This window comes from Mirounga angustirostris, unplaced genomic scaffold (assembly GCF_029215605.1).
Source record: "Mirounga angustirostris isolate CCGP_5_RB_7025 unplaced genomic scaffold, mMirAng1.0.hap1 SCAF_15, whole genome shotgun sequence".
NCBI classification, from domain to species: domain Eukaryota; kingdom Metazoa; phylum Chordata; class Mammalia; order Carnivora; family Phocidae; genus Mirounga; species Mirounga angustirostris.
In genome coordinates, this window is record NW_026991723.1 from 93,219,375 (window position 1) to 93,244,772 (window position 25,398).

Here is a 25,398-nt window from a genome sequence, read left to right on the forward strand (position 1 = left end):
ATCACCTGCTACCACTGTTTGCTATCTGTTTCTGCAGTAGGCCGATGGGCACCTTCTATTCCCCAACCATGACTATGGTAACTTGCGTAACGCCAGGTAACGTCCACGCGAAGTTAACCTACGTACGGAGGACGGACGGCAGGTTATCAGGGATGGAAACCGGAAACTCCCTTGGAATGAAGTCTGAGGCGTCCCAAACAGACAATGGCTTTTTCTCACTCTACACAAAGATGATTCACAGAAAAATAAGCGATTACCAACATGGGGAAAAATCTACTTTATGCTGCGTGGAAAGTCCATTCTAGCGGGTGGTCCAGGAGCAGGACGAACTCGCCCACCCGCCCCTCCCAGCCCCTGCAGGGCCAGGGGAGGATCCCTGAGTCCAACGTGTAAACACCACAGCCGACCCACCAGGTGCCCGGATGCGCAGGGGGTCACGGGCGCCCCCCCGGACCCTCGGGTCAGGGCACGTCGTCAGGCTCTGACCCCAGGCTGAGCCGCATGTCGGGCTGTCCCTTCAGCTCTTGTCTCCGAACACGATGTGGGGGACCCAGCGCCGCCCCGGGAGACGACCAGGCACGAGGGACCACCACGAAGCGCGGGCACCGGCTGACGGGAAGCTGTTCGGGTATTCGGAATGTAAACATGATTCAAGATTCACAGGAAGAAGGAAGAAGCCTCCTCCAGTGGACGGGAAACCCTGAATCACAGCAGGGATGGGTCACGTCTGAGGCACTGCCCACAGGGGCGTCAGGCCCCCCTAGGCGGGACCCAGATGGGCAGGGGGTGAGCCTCGGTGTTGAACACGTAGGCGTCCAGGCTGAGCAGGTCTGGGTCGTCGGAGAAGAGCAGATACAGGTACTTGAGCGTCTCCCCCAGAAAGAAGCTCTCCATCTTATCCCTGGGCTGGGGATTGAGGGGATCCTGGACGTTGCTGATGGAGGAGTAGCCGCCCGAGGGGACCTGTGCGAAGGCGAGACCGCGGGGTCACGGCTGCAGGCACGGCCGGCCCCCCACCCCGGGCTCGGCCCTCGGGGTGCGGGCCCGGCAGCCGGACGGCCCCCTCCCCGAGTCTCCCTGCCTCACCGGGGCGCGCGCGGCCCAGGGCAGGGCCTGGGGGGGGTGACCCCAAGGTGCACCAGGGGACCGGCCCCCCTGGAGGCCAGCCACAGTTCACGACACCCCCTCAGTGGTGCCAGCCCCCCTCAGCTGACCTGATGGAAAGCGCCGCCTCCGAAACTCGGAGGCCGCCTCCCGAAGGCTCCGAGATCACCTGAGGAGTCCAGACCCCACCGCCTCCCACACCACAGGGCAGAGGTCAAGCTCTGGCTCTGCCAGGGTGGGTGGTGGGCCCTGGACAGGGCGTGACCTCCTCAGAGCCAGGGCCCCGGCGGCAGGACGGGCGGCAGGGCCCCCAGCACGGTGGGGGCAGGGCCAGGTCATGGCGCCGTCGGGGAGCGGTGGCCCCGAGGTCATCCCGGGGTGGAGAAGGGCTGCCCCGGGCACACGGAGGATCCGGGAACGATGTGCCCGTGCACATGGGGCCCCGGCAGGGGCCCTCCCCACAGAGCCTGGTCCCTCGAGACGCGACCGAGGGACACCCCGGCCCCCACGCGCCCCGAACTCCCGAGGCCACGGCGAGCCCGCGCACCCACCCCCCACCCCCGCGGCCCAGGGCGAGGTGGCCGGTGAGGAGCCGGGGACGCCGACCGGGCGGCGGGCAGGCGGCTCACCCGCGTGTACGTGTTGAAGCTCTGCAGGATCTGCCAGCCCCAGTCCTGGTACTTGGGGTCCCCCGTGAGGCGGTGCAGGTAGAACAAGCTCTCCACCGTCTCGGGCCGCAGCAGGTTGTGCTTGTCGGCCGGCTGGGACGCGGAACACGGGCTGAGCTCAGGCGAGGCCCCCACGCGCCCCCCACACCAGAGCCCGGCCCCGGCTCACCTTGACCTGCACGTCCTTCTGGTCGCTCTGGGGGTACAGGTTGAAGTGCACGATTTCGGGGCTCAGCCCCGTCTCCATCTGGCGGTTCATCTGGTAGCAGGTGTCCATGAGCGCCCGGGCCAGCTCCATGTGGTCAGCGGGCAGGCCGTGGTGGGCGCCCAGAGCCAGCGTCCCTGGCAGGAAGCATACCAGGTGGTCCTGAAATCAGAGCGTGTCCTCACCACCGCTGAGTCTGTGGCCGCACGGGGCGGGGGGCGGCAGCACCGGGTCCAGCGCTGTCTCGGGCCTCCCACGTCCCCAGGAGCCGACGAGCCCGAGCGGGGACGCCTCAGGGTCCACTCGGGCACGCGACTCGACTACAGGCCCAGCACTTGGGGCTCAACGGGAGCAGGGGAGAAGGCGGTGGCAGGACACCCCCTCCCCCTCCCGGGAGAGCGGATGCTGACCCGGGCCTCCCCCGACCCTCCGCCCGACCCCACGAACACCAATGGGGCACCGCAGTCCCGGTGGCAGGAGACCAGGGCAGAGGGGGGAGGGAGGGTCCCTGGGAGGCGGGGAGCCGGGACCCTGGGGGAGCGGCCAGGGGCCCATCGCAGACCCAGCTCCCCCTCAGCTCCCGCTGCCGTCGTGGAGACACGCAGGCCACGCAGCCCAGCCACACGCCCCACGGCCGGAACTGCATCGCTCCCTGCAACGCCCGGACTCACGACTCCGTCGCGGTTCAGGACACGCAGGAGGGTGCCGAAGCCTCCCGCCCCCGACACCCCACCTGGCTCGCGCACACGCTCACCATCTTGGCACTGAAGCGGCCGTGGGCGAGCTCCCCCACAAAGGTGAGCTTCCTGGGCTCAGACCTGCGCAGCAGGTGCCTCTTGATTCCCTCGATGGCTTCGAGGTAGTCTTCCACTAACCTGGGCAGAGCGGCAGGGCCCGTCAGCTCCGGCCAGGCGGGCGCACGGGCCCCCCGCCCCCGTCGCCCAGGAGCGGCCGCACGGCTGTGAGCTGCCACGCACACGCTAGTGGCCGAGAGGCCTGGCCCCGTCTGGGGTGGCGCCGGGCCAGCCCGGAGGAGGAGGCTCGCGGCCGCCAGCGGCGTGGGGCATAGGGCTGTGCCTTCTGCTCCCGAGGATCGTTCCTCTCAACCGGCCCCGAGGGACACCCAAGCCCAGCCTCCGCAGAGCCCCAGGACCCCGACGTCCCCGCAGGCTCCCCAGATGTGACGCCCTTGTCCCTGCCCGCAGGGGTCGGCCCGGAGCTGCCCCCGGGGGTTCTGGGTGCCCGTCACCCCCAGGCTCGAGACTTCGGGGATTTCCGGTTCCCTCACGAGGGTGAGCTCTGTCTTCCACACCGTGGGACGCGGCTACGCATTGCGCCGCCCCCCCCCCGCCCCCCCCCCCGGGAAAGCCCGTATTCTAAGCGACCGACGGTAAGCGCGGGAGGCCCAGCTGTTCCCGGCCGCCTTCTGCTGGGGAGCGCGTGCACACGGTGGCCTCCGCAACCCCGGGGGGGACCGCTCAGCTGGTGAGCTGGGGGCCCCTCGGCCAGGCGCAGACCCCGGGCCCCGCCTGGCGCGGAAGGGCCATGGGGCTCAGCGACCAGCCAGGTCCCCGGCCCTCGGCCCACGGGCTGTGCTTGGAAGAAACGCATCCCCCGCGGAGGGGCCGAGCGCGGGCCCGGCACGGCTGCGGCTGCCTGACCGAGACCCGGGCGCCAGCGGAGCCGCGGGGACCCCGCCCCAACGCAGCAGAAACCGGCCTCACTGGGTCTCCTTCTTTCCGCCCTGGATCCACTGCTTCAGCAGGTACTCGTAGTAGCTGTCGGCCCTGGCGCCCAACGTGAACACGCCCATGTGCGTGAAGAGGCCGCTGTGCGTGTTGATGAACATGGGCACCAGCCCGTCCTTCTTGCCCGACAGCGAGTGGACGCGCCTCGTCACCTCCTCCGCAGCCTCCTGGGGCACACGAGGGGAGAGCGGGGCTGAGCGAGGGGGCGGGCAAGCTGCAGAGAGGGGCTGCGCTGGCTCGCCCCCACGGGACGGATCCGCGCCCCGTGGAGGAGAGGGCGGGCCGGCGTCCCCCAGCCCAGCTGCCCGACAGAGGCTTCTGAGACTGGCCCAGGCCCCGCGGCGACCCAGTCCGGCTCCCTCACGCGTGGCCGCCTCGAGGGGCGGGCAGATGACACGGCCCCGATGACAGGGCCCGACTCATCCTCCGGACAGGGGGACCGTGTCTGAAAACCACAGCCCTGGCCCCCACGACCTCCTGCCCAGGTGCGGCCGGCTGCTCCCACTTGCTGGAGGGAAGGCAGGCAGGGCTGCTTCCGCGCCCGGACTCGCGGCTCATCCCCACGCTGAGCTCAGGACCCCGCGAGGGGAGCCCCTTCCTGGGCTCGACCCGACACACATGCCCACACCCGCCTCGAGCCCTCTCTTGTCCCCAGCATCGGGCTGCGGCCGCCTGACACACGTGCTGAGCTGCTGGACCAGGGGCCAGCGATGGGAAGACCACCACGCCGTCCACAGGCGGGGAGGGGCCCGCACGCACGTCACTGCCCAGGACACACGCGCGGGGCCGGCAAGGACTCGGGAACGCCGCGTGTCATCGGTACAGAAATCAAATCCACGGCGAGGCACCCTGAAGCGCCCGACGTGACGGCCGTCTCCGAAGGCTGACCGACCGACCACGCGCCGGCCGCCCAAGAACCGGAGCCCCGAGCGTGGCGAGACCCTGCTGGTGGGAGCACCCTCTCACGACCCCCACGGCGCCGGCCGCGGGAACGGACGCGTGGACACGGGCCGCGGCACAGAGGAATGCTGTGGGCGCCTTCCACACGGAAGAAAACCCCACCTGCAGCGAACGAACCGGACGCGGGCGGCCCGAGCACGACCCCAGCACGCGGGCCCACACTCGCCGGGAGGGAGCGTCAGGGGCGCGGCTGCTGCCGAAGGGGACGCCGTCGTGCTGGCGACAGAGCGCGCCAACGACCACAGCTGGGGAACGCGGTGCCAGGTCCACGCGAGGAGCCACGATTTCACTTGAATCACGACTCTGTGCTTCTCAAAGAGAGGGGAACGGCCCCCACGCGGTGCCGAGTCCACACGCTCCCCCTCGAGGACCGCGGCACCGCCGAACGGGGCCGAGGACGCACCGACGAGAACGGCCAACCACGGGCGGTCGAGTGAGAAAAACCGCGCGCGGCTCCCTCGTTTGCGCCTCACCCCCCCCTCCCGGCGCGGCCGCCGCTGCCCCCCCACCCTGCGGCACGTGGGAGGCTGGCGGCTGGCACCCTGAGGACGCGGGCCTGCAGCAGGGCAGGGCCGGGCGGGGACTTGGCCCCCAGGCGCCGCCTCGACGCCCCGGCCTCTGTTCTCACTGAGAGAGCGGGATCTGCCGAGGAGAAACGGCCCAGGGCCGCCCCGCACGCGAGCCCGCACCTCCTGCGGCGAGCCGGCCGCACTCCCGGCCAGCAGCCCGGCCCCTCCGTACCTGAAACTTCTTACTGCCCGTGAGGCGCGAGAGCTCCCGGAACTCCAGCTGAATGCTCGTGACCTCGGCCACCGTGCTGTCCGAGGTCCAGCGGGGCGGGTGGGCGGCCCCGGTGCCGATGTTCACGTCGGAGTAGGGGATCTTGGAGGGCGTCTGGAACGCAGGCATGAGCCGATTCCCAAAATCCTCCTGATACACAACACAGCGAGGAATCAAGGCTCCCTGCCGCACGGCGGCCTCGCCTCCGTTCCACGACGCCAGCCCGTCCCCCGGCTCCGCCCGGTCACGCGGACACGGACTTTGCTGGCTGCCCGTGGCCTCGACACTCCACGGCAGCCAAACCGAGCTGGCCTCGAGGATTTCCGGGAGTTGCCCTGCAAGTCGCGGTGCCCACAGGCTGCGCGACGCCCGCTCACGTGCACGCGCGGAAACCGGGCTCCACGGGACGGGACCACGGAGGACCGGGAACCGACAGGCCCCTCCCCTCCCCTCCCCCCTCCCCTCCCCCACCGAGCCCCGGGAGCCCAGCGACAACCGCTCGCACGCTCGCGCTCGGGGCTGCTCTCCCCGCAGGCGTGAGTCCCCCCGGCGCCGGGACACTCACGGCCTTCTTCAGGAAGAGGTCGTCCCCAGACAGGTGGTAGGCGCTCAGCAGCCCGCCCAGGATGCGGATCGTGCTCTCAAACAGGTTGACGTCCACGTCTTTCTGGAAACGCAGCTTCTTAGACACCCACTTCCTGGCCTCTTCAAACTCTGCGACACGGAAGAGCGTGGGAGGGGAGCGGGTCAGTGGTCCCAGCACGCCCCCGTGACCTCTCGCTCGGGGGGCCCCCTGCATTCTCGTGTCGCTCTTTCTCCCGCAGGCTCCCCACGTCGTGTCCTGCGGCCAGGGAAGGAGCCCTCGCGTCCTCACGCGCACAGACAAGAGGGGGCCGGGGTGCACTCGAGAGCACAGGCGCAACACGGCGGAACAGAGGGCCGCGTGAGTGATTCGGTGGGAAAACGGACCTTATCAATGCAGAAACAACCAAAGACCCGCGAGCTCCAAGCCACCCGACCTGCGAGGCGTAAGGAGGCCGTGAGGGAGAGACCCGGGGCGCTGACAGCCTACCGGATCCCGTGCCACCTCCCGCCACAGAGCCCCTTCCGGCTGCAACAGAGGATCCGGCTGGAACCGCCCCTGGACGCCGCGGCCCACGTCCGCAGCGGGTGTCCTGAGCGTCCCCCGGGCGCCCGACGTCAAGCGGCAAAGCACCTGCCCACGCCCAGCACGTCCGGAGGGAGAGCGCGACAGCGTTTGCCCCCTCCCGCTCACGGCTCGCTCGCCCGCTCGCCCGAGAGTCACCCGAGGAGAACTTGGCCGCGTGCTAGGGAACGAGCAGATACCTTTCCTCAGACCTAAAATCCACATGGTGTCCAGGGCGTCAATCAGCGTCAGGCCCAGGCCAAACCACTCGCTGAAGGACCTGGACACGGGTTTCAGCTCGTCGTGGCCCCAGGCGAACTTGCGGTACCCGGCCCACGCGTGGCGGAAGGCATCGATCACGGCCCTCTGACGCTCGTTCGGGGAAGCTGGAAGGAAGACAGCAGGTCACCGGGACCGGCCCCGGTCAGGGTTCACACGGGGCCCCTCTGCAGCCCCAAGCTGAATGGGGCACGGTGAGGGGGGGCCCTGTCCAGGGCTGTGGGGCAGCAGTCGATGGTGCCGAAGGTCGGGGCCTCACGGCTGGACACGTCTGCCAAGGTGGCGAGGCCTCCGGGGCCTGCAAGGTCCGCCCGGCCCGGGCCCGTCCGCCTCCACCAGGGGCCCGGCGGGCACGACCCTCTGGGGGTCCGATGCGAGAGGGCCCGATGGCTGCGCCGTGCCCTCTGGCTTCGGGAGCGTCGAGCGTGCCGGCTGCTGCCGACCCGGACGGGAGCGCCTCATCTTCCAGGTGTCCCCGCCGCACCTCCTCACCCCGGGCGCTTTCAAAGAGGAAATAACGTGGAGCAGATGTCCCCGAGGCCCCATGTCGCCTTTCCGGGGTGCCCTCGTGACTGATGTGGGGCAGAAGGTCTCTGCTCTCCACACCTGGGAGGACGGGGCACGAGTTACAGAGTCACCGCGTGGACAGAACCGTGCGCGTCCGGGGCTGCACCGCACGTGTTCTCTCGGGGTTGTCTGAGGCCCATCCGTGTTGATACCCGCGGCTCTGACCGTGTCCTCCAAGCCGCACGATCACTCTGTCTCCCCCACGTGCCCGGGGCCGTGCGTCGCGGCTCCGGGCTCCCTCGTCCCCCTTCCTTCGGAGGCAACAGCAGCTGGGACCAGAGGGCCACAGCCCGGGCCCCGAGTCGGGTGAGCTTGCGCGAGCCCCGCTCCACCAGGCACGTGGCCTTGGCCGTGACAGGCCTAACCTCAGTTCTCCGATCTGTGGAATGGGGATACGACCGGCGGGTGACCTCAGAGGGCACCGTGAGATCCGAAGCAGACAGGCTGCACGGGGCTTACAAAGCACCCATGCCCGGAAGGCCCTCCAGTACGGCTGCCACCACGGGAGACCCCGCAGACCTGCCGGGAGACCCCGTCCGGCCTGGGTGCCGGTGCAGAGGGGTCGGCTGTGTCTCCACATTCCCCAGGCGCCCCGGCCCCCACGCCCCGTGGCATAGACCCAGGCGGGGAACCGGAGAACCGAGCATCCTGCCCACACGGGCGGCCCGTGGCTGCAGCGACGGGCCACCAAGGAGCCCGGTGTCATCGCCAAGGCTCTCTGGGCGTCCGCACACCCTCTCCGTCAGAATGTCCAGGTGAGGCCCAACAGGGTGCAGGTGGGGCCTTACCTGCTTGGTTCTGAATCCCGGGGGCCTGTGAGGAAGGCTTGGGGGGGGCCTCTGCCTTTCTCGAAGGAAGTTCGGTGCCGGGCTGCGGCTCAATCACCGCTCCCCTCCAGCTTCGGGGAGAGAAGGAAGAGCAATCAGCCAGCTTGAGGGCGGAGATGCAAACGCCCCAAGGTCCCCCCGACCCGGCGGGCCTCCCTGCCGCCCTCCACTCCAGGCAGGACAAGCAGGAGAAGGCGGGGCCCGCTCCCACCAGGGTCCCGCTCTGGATCCTGCCTGCTCCGAAAGCAAGATGTACTTTAGACGTTGTGCTCATTCTCCTCCTCTTTGGTTTTCAGAAACGTCAGATACGCGGGCCTCAACGTTTCTGCACGTCCAGCCTCCACGGACGCTCCTCGTACCTGACCGCTGTTCTCTGTGTGTTTTCTTCCCGACGAGCGTCGCCCACCGCCTCGTCCCTCCGCTGGGTGTCGTCCTGCCTCCGGTCCTCGGAGTCTTTACCGGGGGCTCGAATCTGCAGGTTGGGTGGTCGCCGTCGGAAATGCCTTCTAGGCTTCTAGATAGAAATAAGAGTCACCCGCAAAAACACTTCAATTGCCTGTGGGCTGCTCTTCCTTTTCCCCTGAGACGCTCCCCCTATCAGACCCAACCCCGCGGACTGTGTGAACTGGCTAGCAGCACACGGCCCCAGAGGAAATTCCTTTCGTTTTTCATCACAACACGCAGATTTGGCCAGGAGATCCTGACTCGCCATCTCCTGGCCCCGGCCGACCGGGATGGAGACTGTTCCAACGGGCTGGCGTGGCCCTGGATGGCGGGTTAAACTCCTGGTCCGGGATGCTTCCAGGCTGTCACAGACCCTAAAGGTAGCAAGACAGGTTCAGGACACGTCCCCGTGGATGGAGCCGGAGAGAACACTGTTGCGGGCCTGGGCCCTGGGTTCCTGCACTTCATCCTTGAACGCTGTGGCGAGGGACGGGCGCCGGGTCCAGGGACAGAGGGTAGGGGCCCGGGAGCAGCCAGTCCTCAGCAGAGGGAGGGCGGGGAGAGGCGCCTCCTCCAGAGGACGGGAAGGAGGCCCCCTTGGGAATCGGAAAAAACCTGTGCTTCTCAGTAGCCACAGAACCTGGGAAGATGTTCTCGTCGTAAAGACACCAGTGACAGCGAGCTGGGACCCCCGTGGCCAGGAGAACGGGGTCTGGCCGAAACAAAGCACCGAGGGGGGACCGTGCTGGAGTCCGAGCGAGAGAGAAAGTGCAAGTGGCCTCCACAGGGGGCTCCCAGTCCAGAGGCCTGGACCAGGGGAGACGTGCATATTAACCCCTTAGCGCCCAGGCCCCTGCTGGACACCAGAGACCGGATCACGGACCTCCCGAAACACCTCTGGAAGCGTTTCAATGGGGAAACGTGCCTGGCTGGCTCTGCTTTCCTTACGTTTACGGGAGAGTCTGTGTGCAAAGGAGTGGCCAAAAGAAGGAGAAGAGACGCCTGTTGGCTCTACGAGGGAAAAGACCCGCTTTTTCACCCACAGCCCCTGAATGGGACAGTCTGGAGAGTGGCCTCCTGCTGCTCGCCAGGGCAGCCCCGTAGGGCCCGGCCTGGACCGATCCCGGCCCCCTGCCCCGTCCAGACCCGCTGAAGCTTCGACTCCCTGAGCAAGCCCAGCCCCCCTTCCCTTGGGCACTTTCATTCAACTCGAGCCGGGCTCTCCTGACTCTACCCAGAACCAAACGGCTTCTCGGCCTCAGGCTGCAATTCAGTGTCCCACCCTCACAGAGGCTTCCCTGAGAAGCCTGGGGACCGGCTCTTATCCCTCACGGCAGCCACCGCTCTTTTCCTCGCAGGATGTCCGCCACGGGCCACCTGCCTGCTCCCGCCAGCCCGCAGCTCCTCGAGACAGGGGTCGGGTCCGTTTTGCTCACCAGCTAACCCAGGATCTGGCACGCTGGCCGGTGTTCAAGAAGAACGAAGGAAAGAGTATTCCTCTTTCCCGCCCCAAGTGTCATCCTACCGGCTCAGCACAAGGAGCGTGCGAGGCTCCAGCATCACACAGATGGGGAGAGAGAGGATTCTTCCCCGTCTGCTTGAAACACCACATACTGTTTTGAAAGGCCCGCGTGTCGGACCCGGGCGACGACCCCACGTGTAGGTGCTCCACAGTACCTGAGGTAAAACCCCTGGGAAGTTTTCTGGATTAGCGTCTGCTTTCTGAGGAGCTGGCAACACGGGCGGATCCGCAGGTCTCACCTTCCGCTCTTCTGCTGACCGGCCGTTCACAGCTAAACAAGAGAATGGGTTGGATCCCCAGCAGGCCACACAGCCTGGAGGAGACTCAAAGCCTGTCACAGAGCACGTCCAGGCAGGCGTGATTCCTTACGAAAGGACACCAGCGACCAGAGAAGGTCCAAGGGCGGCCGAGGGAATCAAACCTTTTTCAAAGCCCTTGGCGGTTCTGATCCTTAACCCTAACCCACACCCCGCAAATACGTGGCCTTAACCTCTTCCCTTCCAGCGACTACGAAGGGTTGCAAGCGGGCCCCTGGCTTGAGCCCCCTGCGGCGGCTCCTCAGCCTTCCTGCTGAACGCCAGCCAGGACCGTAACAGAGAAATTCACCAGCATTCTCTACTTGCTCGCCAGAACTCTGCCCGGGCCTTTGCACACACACGGGAACACGTGTGAGGAAGTTCACGGGGTGTGTCTGGACCGAGCTTGCGACCTCAGGACCTCCGCTTCTCTGCGAGGCAGAGGGGATGGAGATGCCGGGACTTGCCACCGCCAGACGCTACGGAAGCAGCCCCACGAGGGGAAACTCACAACCGTGTTCTGGCCACGTGGATCGAAACGCTCTACCCGCTGACCTTCCAGGTGGACTGCGAGACCCTCCTGCCCGGTCGGCCCTCAGTGACACACACAGGTCACGTTAAGGCACACGTGTAGCTGATACCTCTCCACTGGTCAGCCACGCCGATGTAGGACACGAGTCCACAGAGCATCAGAAACGTGAGCAAGAAGAGGATCACGTTCCGCTGTAATCGCGACAGCTGCTTCCATTTCTGGGGGGGTGGGGTGGAGAATGAGGTTTTTGACCGAAAGCGACACAACTGGGAACCTCTCCAGCCGCTGCCAGTTCAGAAAGGACAGCCAGCAACTCCCCGGGCCCGGTTTCGGCACCGGGGGAGGCGCCCTCTCGCCAGGGACGGGCGAGCCGCGATCGCCGGCGGGACCTCGCACCTGCCCAACGCGCGGCGCGGACGCCCCGCAGCCCGAGACCGCCGGGAACGCTGCCGAGCGGGCACGGGCTGGGCTCCTGCCTCGCCGCCCCGAGGGACAGCTCTCAGCGCGGGCGGCCGCGCGCCGCCCCCACCCCGCGGAGCTCGGGCCCCAAAGACCGCCGCAGGCCGGCTCCATCGCCCCCTGGGCCCGGGGCCCCGGACCCCGCGACCCCGGGACCCCGCGACCCCGGGCTGGACCCTCACCCTCCAGCACGAGCGCCGCCGCCAGCTTTTGCTGCCGTCGTAGCTCCGGCCGAGGCTCAGCGTCACCGAGATGAAGTCCCGCTGCGGCGCCGGCGGCGGCGTCGGATACATGACAGCGGCGGAGGCGGCCCGGGCGGCCCCGCCCACTGGCGGCGTCAGGAGGCCGGGCTCTGAGAGGGGCCGGGGGCGTCGCCGGCCCGACACCCGCGGGCAGCCATCGCAGCGCCGCCAACACCCCGCCCATCGCGTGCGCGGCCAATGCGCCTGCGCCGCGCCTTCCTAGCCCCCACTGCGCCTGCGCCCGCCCTCGCGGGCCCTGCGCGCCTGTTTACGTCCCACCGCGCCGGCGCACGGCCGCACCGTGACCTCACGCCCTCAGCGCTTGCCCGCCCGCGCCTGCGCACAGTGTCCCGCCGGCGCGCAGCCTGGGCCCGGGCTCGGGCTCGGCGGGGTCTCTCGGGGCCCGGCCGGCGCTCCGCGCCCGCTGGGCGCCCCGGGGCCCGACTCCGCGGCCCGGCAGAGTCCCCGGCCCGGGCAGCAGGCGGAGTCGGGGCAGGCAGGGCGGCGGCCCTCCGGCTCCATCCTCGGGGCCCGACGGCCCTCGGGGCGCGCGGACGGCCGCTGCAGCGAGCGGTGCGCGCGGTTCCCTTCGGCGGAGGCGCGGAAGGGCGGCGCAGGCCCGTGGCGCCGAGGGTCTGCCCGGCTCCGGGCCCTGCCCGGGGCTTGCCGCCGCCGCACCTCGAACTCGGCCCCTGCGCGGCGCTCTGCGGGCCAGGCTCCTTGGGTGAGCCCGCCGCCCCGCAGGCCCGGCGGCAGCAGTTCTGCGTGTGCGTCCTGCTCAGCACCGGGGCTGGCCTGAGCCTGCCCCCGAGAGGGCCTCGTGCTCTCCCGCCCCCGTCCCTTCTAGAGACCCCCTCCGCCGGTGTCTCCCCACACCCAACTCCGCTGGCGGCGCCGGCCGGGCCCGGATGCCTCCTTCCTGCACGTCCCGTTGGCAGGCGGACGGTGGGATCTGGAGGGTGTCACCAGGCTCCCAAGCTGAGAGTGCAGGAGCCCTCCCCTGGAGCGCTGGCTCGGGGGGCAGGTTCTGGGCCCACCCCCGGGTGTCTGACCCACCGGGTTGTCTCCGGCCGCTCGGAGACCCCGGCGGAGAGCTGGGCGGGAGCGCGAGGGGATTCCCGGGCAGCCCAGAGCCGGAGCGGCTCGGGGTGTGGACTCCTGTTCCCTTGCAGGGACAGAGCCGGGAACACCAGGTTGTCGTTCCCACGACGTGTGCTGGTCAGAAGCTGCACTCGCCAGGCCAGGGGTCAATCACGGCATCTTGAGTTTATTGGAAATCCGCCCTCTTCCCCACCCCCGCTGTCGTTCTGTGGGAAATCAAAGAGTTTGGGGCAGTCTTTCAAAAGCCAGGGGTGTCGTGATCGGTGGTCTGGGGTTAGAGGCTCTAAAGGTAGCCTGAGGGACAGACGGCGTTGTGGGGAGGGGCCCGTGCTGCCTCGAGTGCCCAGGAGGCACAGGAACGCACACCTGTGAGAAAGCACTTCAGAGCCCTCCCGGCGTTCCTGGTTTGGTGGCGCCCCGCGATCTTGTAAGCTGCCAGTCCCTTGGGACACGGTGAAGGGCCCCGGGGGCCCCTCTGTGCTATGTTTGAAACTCGATGGAAAGGTGTAATTACTTTCAAATAAACCGTGCCCTTCAAAGCAAGCTGCTTCATAGTCTTTTCCACCTAGTGTAGAAAAGAGGTTGCAGGGTTGCTCAGCTGTGGGCAGGACCCCGGACCCGGACCCGGACCTCCACCTTGGCCGACCCTCCTCTGTCCGGGCCCTCTGCTTGCCTGTGGAGCAGCTGGGAGAAGGGTCCTGAGGCACACGGTGCAACTCTGAGGTTTGCAAAGGGCGGGCAGGACCTGGGTGGGAGCGAAGTCTTCCTCTGGGCTTTGGGCGGGGCCCTGCCCTGCCCCTGCCCCTGCCCCTGCCCCTGCCCTCTTGCCCAGGTCAGGGTGCATGGACAGGTCTACCGCCCCCTGCAAGCTGCTGGGGGAATCAGCTGCATGTGAACCCGCTGTCCAGGGAACGTGCTCCCCCTGGGGAGAGCACAGCTTGCACGGGGGTGTGGGCTGCCGTGGAGGGGGTGGGGGCAGGTGGCCAGGCTTGGCAGCAGGCTGCGATTCATGCCGCTGTCCACGTCAGTGGGGAGGTTGGCGCCCCTGTGTTGCTTTCCGGAGGGGAGAGAAGGCACGGGGGCCCGGCGCAGCAAGGCCAGGCAGGGGCTCAGGGCCTGGGCCTGCGGGTTTCCCCCAGCCTCTGTCAGGGTGCGGGGGTGCAGTGCAGGGCTTGTGGACCCATAGGTGGGGCTGTGGCTCCAGAGAGCGCGGGAGGACGTGAGCACCGAGACCTGTCGGAAGCTGCTGGCAAGCTGGTCGAGGGCTGGAGCTCCCTGGCTGGTCATATTTCAGCTTGAACCACCATGTGAGGCCACCGGCGTTGGTCCCGCTGGTTCTTGGCGGAAGCACGTACAGTTCAGCAGCCCGAACCAACCGCAGATGGGGCCGAGCGGCCGGGACGTCCGAGGGAAATTGAGAGGATCCAGCTTTAGGTGTGCAGGCTGCGTGTGGGTTGGGGGTGGTGGGAAGTTGGGGGGCTGGGCTGCGAACCCTCCCCCAGCCTCGCCGCAGGTACGGTTCAGCTGCTAGAGGGAGGGAGGGGGCGGCGCCTCAGACGCGGTGCCCTGTGAGGGAGAGACGCCGGCCCCTCCCTCTCCTTGCCTCTTCTGTGCCTCTGCAGGAAAGCTGGAGCGGCTGGCGCTCCTCAGCAAGCGGGTGTGCGTGTAGGGGTGGACGTGCCATCGGTCCTCCGGGGGGCCTCTGTTCTGAGCGAGGACGCCACACCTCTGCCTCCCGCCCACACCCCACAGCCTGGAGCGCAGACAAAGAGCCCTTGTTGGTCCCCAGCCCGCCTGGGGTCATTTGTGTCCACGGTACCGGTGATGGGAGGGGCCCCACCCCGGTGGAGGTACCCGTGTCCCTGCCCCTCAGGCCCCTGGGGTTGGCAGCTCTGGGAGTGAGTCAGGGCTGCAGAGCCCTGGCCTGGTTCTCATCCAGGATGAATGGGGACTGGGAGTTGCAGCCAGGCCTGTACCATTCCCGTGGTGTGACACGATGGACAGTCATCACCATGCTGGTTGCCACAGTGACCGTCCTGCAACAATGTGAGGTCCTCCTTGCTCAGCCTGGGCCTGTCCTGGGGCCTGGGTTCCCAGCCTGCAGCCAAGTGCTGGACCCCAGCCCAGTCGTGTCCCAGCCCAGTCGTGTCCCAGCACCAGGCAGGCGGGGCCTGGGCGGAGCCTGGAGGTTGTGCAGGCCGGGGATGGTGTGGGGAGCGGGGCCGGCTGACCCCCCTTCCCCTGCAGATGGGGGTTGTGCAGGCCAGTGATGGCATGGGGGGCGGGCCTGGCTGACCCCCCTTCCCCTGCAGCCGGGGGTCGTGCTGGCCAGGGATGGCGTGGGGAGCGGGGCCAACTGACCCCTTCCCCCTGCAGCCCTGGGCAGGGTGGTTCTGCAGCTCTGACCCCTGACCTGGGCCCAGGCTGGCTGCTGGGGGAGAGGGGGCCCTGCAGTGTCCGGGCACCTCCTGACCCCCCTCTGACTGAGGGACCAGTGAAGGGAGCACCCTGAGGCGGGTGGGGAGAGTTCCAGCTCCCAGTTGGGGCCTCCAGTTCCCTTTCTTCCCTCTTTCCACAGTTTCAGATTGGAACCTGTCATCCTTCCAGAAGGTCTAGGAATTTGGAAATTCCCTGACCATTCTTGTTCTGAGTCCTGGAGAGCCACGTCCTTCTTTGCCAGGGGTTGCTCTCGCTGGTGTGTCTTGTGCCAAGCCCTGGTGCTGTTTCTCAAGGACACCAGTGCCCTTCCTCAGTTACAGCCTACTTGATTCCCCTGGGGCCACACACTCCATGTGGCATCTTTTTGCACTCCTGTCGCTTCCCACACTGTACAGTCAGCCGGTCACGGGGACCCCACCTGAGCTGGTGGCCCTCACGTCCGGGCTTCCCACCCATCCCACCTCCCAGCTGCCCTGAGCCTCCTTCCTCTCACTGATTCCTGCCAGGACAACAGTAGCCTCTACCCCACATCTCCCAGCGAGCTCCAGCCCAGTCCTGAGGGTCCTTATGAAGGTTCGAATCCGGCATCTCAGGAGAGAGCTCCCAAGGGCAGAATCTTCCCTGTCTGGTGATCTTGTGGCCCCTCGTCAGACGCCCCAAGCATCCACTCCCACAGCCTGGCCCCTGTTCCCCTCACAGCTGTTGGCAGGATCCTGAGGCTCCTCAGTCGGGGTCTCTTTCCTCCAGGTACAAACCTGACAGGCTGGCTGTGCTGGACTCAGGCACAAAGGCCTCATGGGGGAGAGAGGGGAAGGTGCTTGAGATATGATCTCGGAGGAAGCGAAATGTCTGTGTCGTCTTCCTCGGAGTGGGTGGGGGCCGTGTCTGCAGGCTCAGAAGGTTTAGAAGAGTCTGGGTGTCAAGCTTTTGGGGCATCCCCACCCTACGTGTGCAACCCCAGGCTCCCCATCCCGTCCCCTGACCCTGGCTCAACAGGCCTGCCTTGGCTCAGGCTAACAGTCCTTGAGGTCTGGCTGTCCCAAGTACTAAGGCTTGGGCTCTTTCCACCACCCTTGCAGGGGATGAGGACGTCTGTGTGAGTGACTGGGGGTCCCGCCTGGCATTCCATGGCCTGCTCCTGGCCCCCAGGTGTTCATTATCTTCCTGTCAAACATGAGGAGTGGGCTTAGCACCAGCCATCAGTTGATCCATCCCTGTGCAAGCTTTGACTGTTGCACAGTCCTTCGGCCCAGGGGCTGTCCGCTCCAGTGCCCACCAATGCAAGGGTCCTCATGCTAGCGGGGTGGGCCTGACCCAGACCCCAAGGCCCATCTTACTGCCCACTTTCTCAGACCCCTCCAGGGGGCTGCCGTCCCAGCTGGGGTCCTCCCGAGCCGATTGTGAGGTGGAGTTTGGGATACAGGACAGGCTCGGGCTTCAACACTGGGTAGAACGGGGAGGGGGCAGTCCGCTCGCAGTGGCAGCCTGCCAAGCCTTGGTCGGGCTTTTGTACCTTCACTGGACTCCCTGAGTGTCTGGGAGGGTGGGACTGTGTGTGACCTGGCTGTCTGCAGGTGAGGCTGACCCCAAAGGAGCTGTTGGCTGGGGCTGTGTGCCGACCACACGCCCCACAGCAGGACAGCAAGACCTTCCTGGCAGCTTATCTCCATGTCCACCAGTCCCCTTCGCCCCAGCATTTTGGGACTGCGCAGCCTCAGGCAGCGGCCTCCTGCTGCCCCAGAGCTCCGGCAGCCCTTCCAGTCAGGGGAGAGACCGCTGGGCCAACAGCGGACAAGCTGCCCAGCAGCCCCCTGGGAAAGCCTGGCCCACTCTTCCTGACCCGGGAGGGTTCACCCAAGGCTGACTCGGGGGAGAAGGAAGCCAGCAGCTGGAAGAGAGAGGCCCACGTAAGCAAGGAGAGCAGTGCCTCTGCAGACAGAATCCAGGATCCGTGGGATTAAATGCCCTGAGAGACTCAAGGTGGTATTGGATCTACTAAGTAAGAACAGACTGCTATAAAAGAAGACGAACAAGAGAGCCTCTTGGATATTAAAAATATGGTTGCTGACATCTCAGTAATTAATCTGGAAGGACAAAGTAGCAGAAATCTGCTAGAATACAGAGCAAAAAACAAAAGGGGGCGTGGTGACAGAAAGGTACCATGAAAGAAAAGATTGAGAGCTCCATCCCAGTGCAGGCAGACCACCTACAGATTTCTTAAAATGCAGATTCTGGAAGGGGGGCACCTGGGTGGCTCAGTCGTTAAGCATCTACCTTTAGCTCAGGTCATGATCCCAGGGTCCTGGGATCGAGCCCCGCATCGGGCTCCCTGCTCCGCGGGAAGCCTGCTTCTCCCTCTCCCACTCCCCCTGCTTGTGTTCCCTCTCTCGCTGTGTCTCTGTCAAATAAATAAAATCTTTTTAAAAATGCAGATTCTGACTCCGGGGTTCTGGGGTGAAGCCTGGGGTTCTGAAGTTCCTACTTCTCCCGGGGGGTGCGCTGATGGTCGAAAAGGCTGTACTTGGAAACCTTGGGGGTCAATTATGCAAGAAGAAAAAGAGGGAAGTAGAAGGGAGAAAATCACTGGAGCCTAACAGAAGAAATTTGGCAGCTGAAAACCTGGTTTCAGGCCACGGAGGATGGATGAGCAAAACCCACTGCTAGACACATCCTTGTAGGGTTTCCAAGTTCCAAGGATGAGTGAAAGTCTCGGAGTAATTCAGAGAGGAGAAGCAGATCAGCCACACCCATCATTACCCTGAGACCAGAAAGCAAAGGCACGCCTTCAAAATTCTGACGGGCGGTGGTGCGACTCTGGCTCGAGTAACATTGCTTTGTCTTAAAGCCGATTTCATCTGATAGGAGTGTAAACACTCCAGTTCACTCATGGTTGTTGTTCTCATGGTAGATCATTTTCCAGTATAACAAAACAAATACGCACCTAAGAACAGAGCCCCAAAACACATGAAGCAAAAATTTACAGAAATAGGAGCACCTGGGTGGCTCAGTCGATTAGGCATCTGACTCTCTGTTTTGGTTCAGGTCGTGATCTCAGGGTCGTGAGGTCAAGTCCCAGGTCGGGCCCCACGCTCAGCGTGGAGTCTGCTTGAGATTGTCCTCCCTCTGCCCCCTCTCCCCACCCCCCACTCATGCTCTCATGCTCTCTCTTCCTCAAATAAATAAAATCTGTTTTTATTTTTTTAAGATTTTATTTAGGGGCGCCTGGGTGGCTCAGTCGTTAAGCGTCTGTCTTCAGCTCAGGTCATGATCCCAGGGTCCTGGGATCAAGTCCCGCATCGGGCTCCCTATTCAGTGGGAAGCCTGCTTCTCCCTCTCCCACTCCCCCTGCTTGTGTTCCTGCTCTCGCTATCTCTCTCTCTGTCAAATAAATAAATAAAATCTTAAAAAAAAATTTTATTTAGATAGAATGAGAGAGAGCACAAACAGGGCAGAAGAGCAGAGGGAGAGGGAGAAGCAGGCTTCCCGCCGAGCAGGAAGCCCGATGGCGGGGCTCGATCCCAGGACCCCGGGATCATGACCCGAGCTAAAGGCAGACGCCTAACAACTGAGCCACCCAGGCGCCCCTAAAATCTGTTTTTAAAACTTACAGAAATGACGAGAGAAATAGATAATTCAAAAATAATATTTAATATCCCACTCCATAATGGCTACAAGTAGGCAGAATATCAGAAAGGGTTAGGAAGCCTTGAACGATGCTAGGAGCCGATCTGACCTAACCAGCATCTATCCAACGCTCTACCCAACTGCGGCAGGGGATACGTTCTTGTCCCCTGTATATGGAACGTTCTCCAGCATAAAACACATGCTAGCCCATGAAACAAGCCTACATAGATTTAAAATATCTGAAGTCATGCAATATATTTTAATCATAATGGAATAAAACTAGAGATAAAAAGAGGAAAGGGGGTCTTGGGTGGCTCAGTCGGTTGGGCGTTCAGCTCCTGGTTTTGGCTGGGGTAGTGATCTCATGGGTCATGGGATCAAGCCCCGTGTTGGGCTCTGTGCTAGGCAGGGAGTCTGTTTAAGAGCCTCGCCCTCTGCCCCTCCCCCCACACGCACTCTCTCCCTCTCTCTCTCTCTAATAAATGAATAAATCTTTTTTTTAAAGTAGCAAATTAAAAAGAAGAAAGATTTTGGAAATCCATAAATATTTGGGAAATTAAAGCAATACACTTTTAGGCGAACCAGGGATTGACAAAGAAATCACAGGGAAATTAGAAAATACTTTTTTTTTTAAGATTTTATTTATTTGTCAGAGAGAGAGAGAGAGAGCACACGCACGAGCCAGGGGGAGTGGCAGGCAGAGGGAGAAGCAGACTCCCCGCTGAGCGGGGAGCCCGATGTGGGGCTCGATCCCAGGACCTGGGATCATGAACTGAGCCGAAGGCAGACACTCAATGACTGAGCCACCCAGGTGCCCCAGAAAACACTTTCAACTGAGTGAAAACAAACCAACAAAAATGTCAAAATGTATAGGACGCAGCTAAAGCAGAGCTTAGAGGGAAACATAGAACTATAAAAGTTCTATCAGAGGAGATGAGAGATCTCAAAATTTAAAACCCAAGTGTTTACCTTAAGAAGCTGGGGTGGGGGGGAGGAGCAAACTAAATCCAAAGCAAGGAGACAAAAAGAATAAAGGTTAAAGAAGTCAGTGAAACAAATCAGAAAAATGACAGAGAAAATCAGTGAAACAGAAAGTTGTTTCTTTGGGAAGGTCAACAAAATTGACGAACATTTAGCTAGACTGATCAAGAAAAAATAAAATCAGGAATACATGAGGGGAGAGGGACCTGGCTGGTTCAATCAGTGGAGCTTGTGACTCTTGATCTCAGGGTTGTGAGTTCAAGCCCCACGTTGAGTGTGATTACTTAAAAATAAAATCTGAGCAAGGAGCCCACTGAGCAAGGAGCCTGACACGGGACTCGATCCCAGGTCCCTGGGATCATGACCTGAGCCGAAGGCAGATGCCCAACCGACTGAGCCACCCAGGCGTCCCAAAAATGATACCTTAAAAAAAAAAATGGAGGGGCACCTGCGTAGCTCAGTCGGTTGGGCGGCTGCCTTCGGCTCGGGTCGTGATCCCGGGGTCCTGGGATCGAGCCCCGCGTCGGGCTCCTTGCTCCGTGGAGAGTCTGCTTCTCCCTCTCCCTCTGCCTGCCTCTCTGCCTGCTTGTGCTCTCTCTCTATCTCCCTGTCAAATAAATAAATAAAATCTTTAAAAAAATGGAAAAAAGGAATAGAAGAGGGGACATCACTACTGACCTTAGAGAAATCAAAAGGATCATAAGGGAATATTATGAACAACTTCATGTCAATAAATCAAACAGTTTAGATGAAATGGACAAATTCTTAAAAAGATACAAATTCCCAAAACTGATGCAAGAAGAAACAGAAAATATGAATATGCCTGTAAGGAAACTGGAAAAAACCTTCCTCCATTCTCCATGCCCCCACCCCCCAGAAAGCCCAGGCTTTTACTGGTGAATTCTACCCAACATTTAAAGAAGAATTAACACCAATTCTTCATGAACTTGTCTAGAAAATAAAAAGGAGGAAACACTCCCCAATTCATTCTACGAGGCCAGCATTAACCGGATACCAAAACCAGACAGAGCCATCACAAGAAACTACAGACCAATGTCCCTACTAATATAAATGCTAAAATTCTCTACAAAACATTAGCAAGCAATTCAGCAACATATAAAAAGGATTGTATATCATGACCAAGTAGGATTTATTCCAGGAATACAAGGTTGGTTTAACATCCAAAAATTAACGTTATACACCATATTAATACAATAAAGCACAAAAACTACCCAATCATCTCAATAGATGCAGAAAAAGCATTTGACAAAACCCAACACCCATTCATAATAAGTATTCTCAACAAATTAGGGAGAGAAGAGCACTTCCTCCACCTGCCAAGTCCTACAGCTAACATTGCACTTAATGGTGAAAGACCAAATGCTTCCCCTGGAAAACTGGGAACAAGGCAAGGAGCTTCTATTTAGTTTACTTGGGGGGCAAGAAAAGAAATGAAAAGCATCCAGACTGGAAAGGAAGAGGAAAACGGTCTGCTAATAGACAACATGACCCTGTAGAAAATGCTAAGGACAACAACAAAACCTGCTCACTGAATGAACGTTTGGAAAGATCCATACTCAAAAGTCAATTTTATTTCTACATATTAGCAATGAAGTAGGCCAGAAATAAAATTAAGAAAACAATTCCATTCATAATTGCATCAAAGACAATAAAATATTTGGGAGTCAGTTTAACAAAATAACTGCAAGACCTGTGCATTAAAATCTACAAAGCTTTCGCCAAAGTAAAGACGGTCTGAATAAATGGACCCAAAGACTCAGTATTGTGAAGCTAGCAGTTTTCCAAAAATTAATCTCTAAATTCAGTGCGATCTCTATCAGACCTTAGCAGAAACTGACACGTTGATCTTAAAATCTATTTGTGAATACAAAGGACCCAGAACAACCAAAACAAACTTTGAAAAGAATGAAGTTAGAAGCCTCACAATAGTTGACTTCAAAACTTGGTGCAAAGCTGTGTAATCAAGACAATGTTGTCCTGGCATGAACACATAGATCAACGCACCAGAATTGAGGTTCTAGAAATAAACTTTTCACTCAGGCTGTTGATTTTTTCTTTTCTTTTCTTTTCTTTTCTTTTTATAACATTTGTTTAGTTATTTGAGACAGAGAGACCGCGTGCGCAAGAGGGGGGCGAGGACAGAGGGAGAGGGAGAGAGAGTCTCGAGCAGACTCCTGCTGAGTGTGGAGTCCACTGCGGGGCTCCACCTCAGGACCCTGAGATCAGACCCAAGCTGAAACCAAGAACCAGATGCTCAATCAACTGAGCCACCCAGGTGGTCCAGGCCAAATGATGTTCTAAAGGTAGATAGGCACTTCAATGGGAAAGTAGCATTTTTTTCAATAAATGGTGCTGGGCCAATCGGAGATTCACATAGAGATTAATAAATTTAGATTTTGCCTCGTACCATACAAAAAAAATTTAACTCAAAATGTATCATAGACCTAAATGTAAGAGCTAAACCTTTGATAATTGGACTTCATCAAAACTTTTTTTTAAGACCTTATTTATTCATTTGAGACAGAGAGCATGAGCAGGGAGAGGGGCAGAGGGAGAAGCAGACTCCCTGCTGAGCAGGGACCCTGATGTGGGACTCGATCCCAGGACCCCAGGATCATGACCTTAGTCAAAGACAGACGCTCAATGGAACTGAGCCACCCAGGCACCCCTGGACTTCATCAAAACTTTTAAAACTCCTGCACTTTGGAGACAATGCTAAGAAAATGAAAAGACAAGAGGCTTGGAGAAAATATTTACAAGACATGTATCTACTACAAGACTTTTATCCAGAATGTATGAAGAGGCCCTACAGCTCAATACTAAGATAATTAACCCAATTCAAATGGGCAAGAGACCTGAATAGATACTTTTCCAAAGAAAAAATGCGTAAGGCCAGCAAGCATGTGAAAAGACTCACCATCATGAGTCACCAGTGAGATCTAATCAGAACCACAGTGAGAAACATTTACATTTATTAGAACACTCGCCCCACATAAAAAACAATCTAGAACACACAATTTCCACTAGTCTGTATAGAACATTCACCAAGAAAAACCATATTATGGACCAGAAAACAAGTCTCAGTGTGTGTTCTCTGACCAGACTGAAATTACAGCAAAAATCGATGGCAGAAATATACTGGAAAATATCCAAATATTTGAAAGTTAGATAACAGACTCCCACATAACCAATAAATCAAAGAAGAAATCATGAGGGAAATTAGAATGGAAAAATATGTCTAATTGAATGAAAATAAAAACACAGCCTATCAAAATTTGCAGGATCTATAGCAGTGCTTAGTGGAAACTTTATAAAAATATTAAAATCTTGATTCTTACTTCAGAAGACCTATGGACCTGCCCCCTTCCATTCTCAATCAGCAGTACCACACATGGACAAAAACCTGAGAGTGACTCGTGGCCCCTCCACCTCCTCATTCCATGTCCATCACCTGGCGGCTCTCGCCCGGCACATGGGTGATCCCGTAACGTACTGGTTGGTCACTTGGTTCCCCATGTAGCAGCCAGGTGATCCTTTCTGAAAAGGAAATTGAATTGTGTTGCTCTCCTGATCTAATCTCTCCAATGGCTTCTCATCTCACTTAAAACAAGGCTGAAGCCTTTCTCATGGCCTCCTTGATTCCCCAGGATCTGGCCAATCACCTCTCTGGCTTCCCCTTATCGGTCCTCCCCTCACTCACTCTGGTCCATGCCACATTTCCACCCCAGGGCCTTTGCATTTGCCATTCCCTGTCCCGGGAACACTCTTTCCTCAGATATTTGCCTGGCGTGCTTTCTCATTTCATTCAGATGTCTTCTCAAACATCTTTTAGGGGAGGAATACCCTAAAATAGCAACCTGTATTGCCTAGTTAGTCATCCGTTGCTGCATAACGAATTACCCCCAAACTCAGCATTTACAACTACAATAAACATTCATTGTCCCTCACAGTTTCTGTGGTCAGGAATTCTCGAGCAGCTTGACAGGGTGGTTCAGGCTCAAGGTCTCCCGTGATGTGACAATCAAGATGTTATCCAGGACTGCGGTCATCTGAAGGCTCGGCTGAGGCTGGAGGGCCTCTGGAGTCTCGGAGTCAGTGCTGGCTGCGGGCAGAGGCTCCTGACATGGGGTTACTCTCCACACTGGCATCTCCCAGGACTGGTGAATGTCCTCAGAGCATGGCAGTCGGCTGGCTTGCCCCAAAGCAGATGGCCTGAGACAGACAGTGCCAGGTGGAAGCTGTCCTTTCCAAACCTCACCTTGGACATCACACACCATCACTTCTACCACATTCCATTCAGTAGAAAATTCACCAAGTCCAGTCCATATTCAAGGGGAGAGGCATTGGGCCCCCCTTGAAGGGATGCATATCAAAGAGATCACAGAATGTGAAAACCAGCACATGGCACCATCACGCTCTACCTCCTACTCTGATTTCTCTTCCTTCGGAGTATGTAACGCTGCACTACGTGGCCTAAGGTACTTGTCTAAGTCTCCCACTGCTGCACCCCTAGCACTTGGAGCGGTGTCCAGAACATAGCAGGTGCTCAGCAAATGTCTGTTGAGTGAACTGAAGCTCAGTCTTGTCCACAGTGGGGTCCACAGTCATCCCTAGGGGACTTTGTGATGTTGGGAAGATGGCCTTAGGGGAAAGTGGGACTTGACAAATCCGAGAGGGTGGGAGCAGGGACAGGAGGGATCTTGTGGTGCTGGAGGCAGGCAGTAGAACCAGGTGGATCAAGGTGTGCAAGGGGAAATCTGCAAGAGAGCAAGCTAGCATCATTGTTGTCTGAAGCATGGCTCTGTGAGAGTCCTCAGGCCTCCCCAGATCAGGGGACGGAGAGCCTGACTCCATTCAGAGTCCATGTCTGACAGCCAGCCCCATTTCCCCGGTCCTAATTTGGAGGCAGGCCTTCACAGCAGGAGAACACCAGATGCAAGTGCATCCTCTGCACCCTAAGCTGGCCATGGGCAAGGCATCTGCAAAGCTTCTGCCCTCTCCTCCCTTGCTGTCAGCTTCCTCCTCTCCAACTGGTTTCTTCTTGGCAGAATGTGTCCACTGTGGCTCTTGAATCCCCAGTTCTCAGCGGTTCACCTCCAGACAGGATTAGAAATGGGTTCTTGGCCCAGTTTCTGATCCAGCCAAAATCCCAGGGAAGAACCCTGAGTGGTCTGCTTGGGTTTTGTGACCACCCCTCGGCCAGTCTGCCAGTCGACTGAGGCTTAGGAGGGCTGTGCCTGTGACTGACTGCCCCTTCTGGAGCATGGTTGAGGGGGGAGAAGCTCCCTCCCCAGGAGTACCTCCCTCTCCACCCAGGCCTGTGGCACCACCCCAGGCCCCTGAGTCCTCCCTACAGAATTTGGCTGCAGAGGATTCAGAGGGGTCCAAGTCCAGGCAGGTTCATCTGTCTTATCAGGGCAAAGCAAGACCCAGGCCCTCTGTGGCTGCACCC

At 60.5% G+C, this 25,398-nt stretch overlaps 1 protein-coding gene across 3 annotated transcripts; it reads right to left on the reverse strand.

The window, feature by feature from the left end:
* Positions 1-264: 264 nt before the first annotated feature.
* Positions 265-11,854, reverse strand: LOC123849294 (endoplasmic reticulum mannosyl-oligosaccharide 1,2-alpha-mannosidase-like). Of its 3 annotated transcripts, XM_045881915.3 has the most exons (13): positions 11,721-11,854; positions 11,189-11,297; positions 10,407-10,522; positions 8,645-8,799; positions 8,247-8,356; positions 6,813-6,998; positions 6,031-6,179; positions 5,427-5,615; positions 3,702-3,892; positions 2,732-2,852; positions 1,942-2,139; positions 1,734-1,865; positions 265-963 (listed from the first exon to the last, which is right to left on the reverse strand). In XM_045881915.3, the coding sequence occupies exons 1-13, from the start codon at positions 11,829-11,831 to the stop codon at positions 751-753; spliced, it is 1,980 nt and encodes a 659-aa protein (XP_045737871.2). In that variant the 5' UTR covers positions 11,832-11,854; the 3' UTR covers positions 265-750. The 3 variants fall into 3 exon arrangements, with proteins under 3 accessions (XP_045737871.2, XP_064435171.1, XP_064435172.1); XM_064579101.1 differs by lacking the exon at positions 1,734-1,865; XM_064579102.1 differs by lacking the exons at positions 2,732-2,852; positions 3,702-3,892.
* Between the last annotated feature and the right edge of the window lie 13,544 nt (positions 11,855-25,398).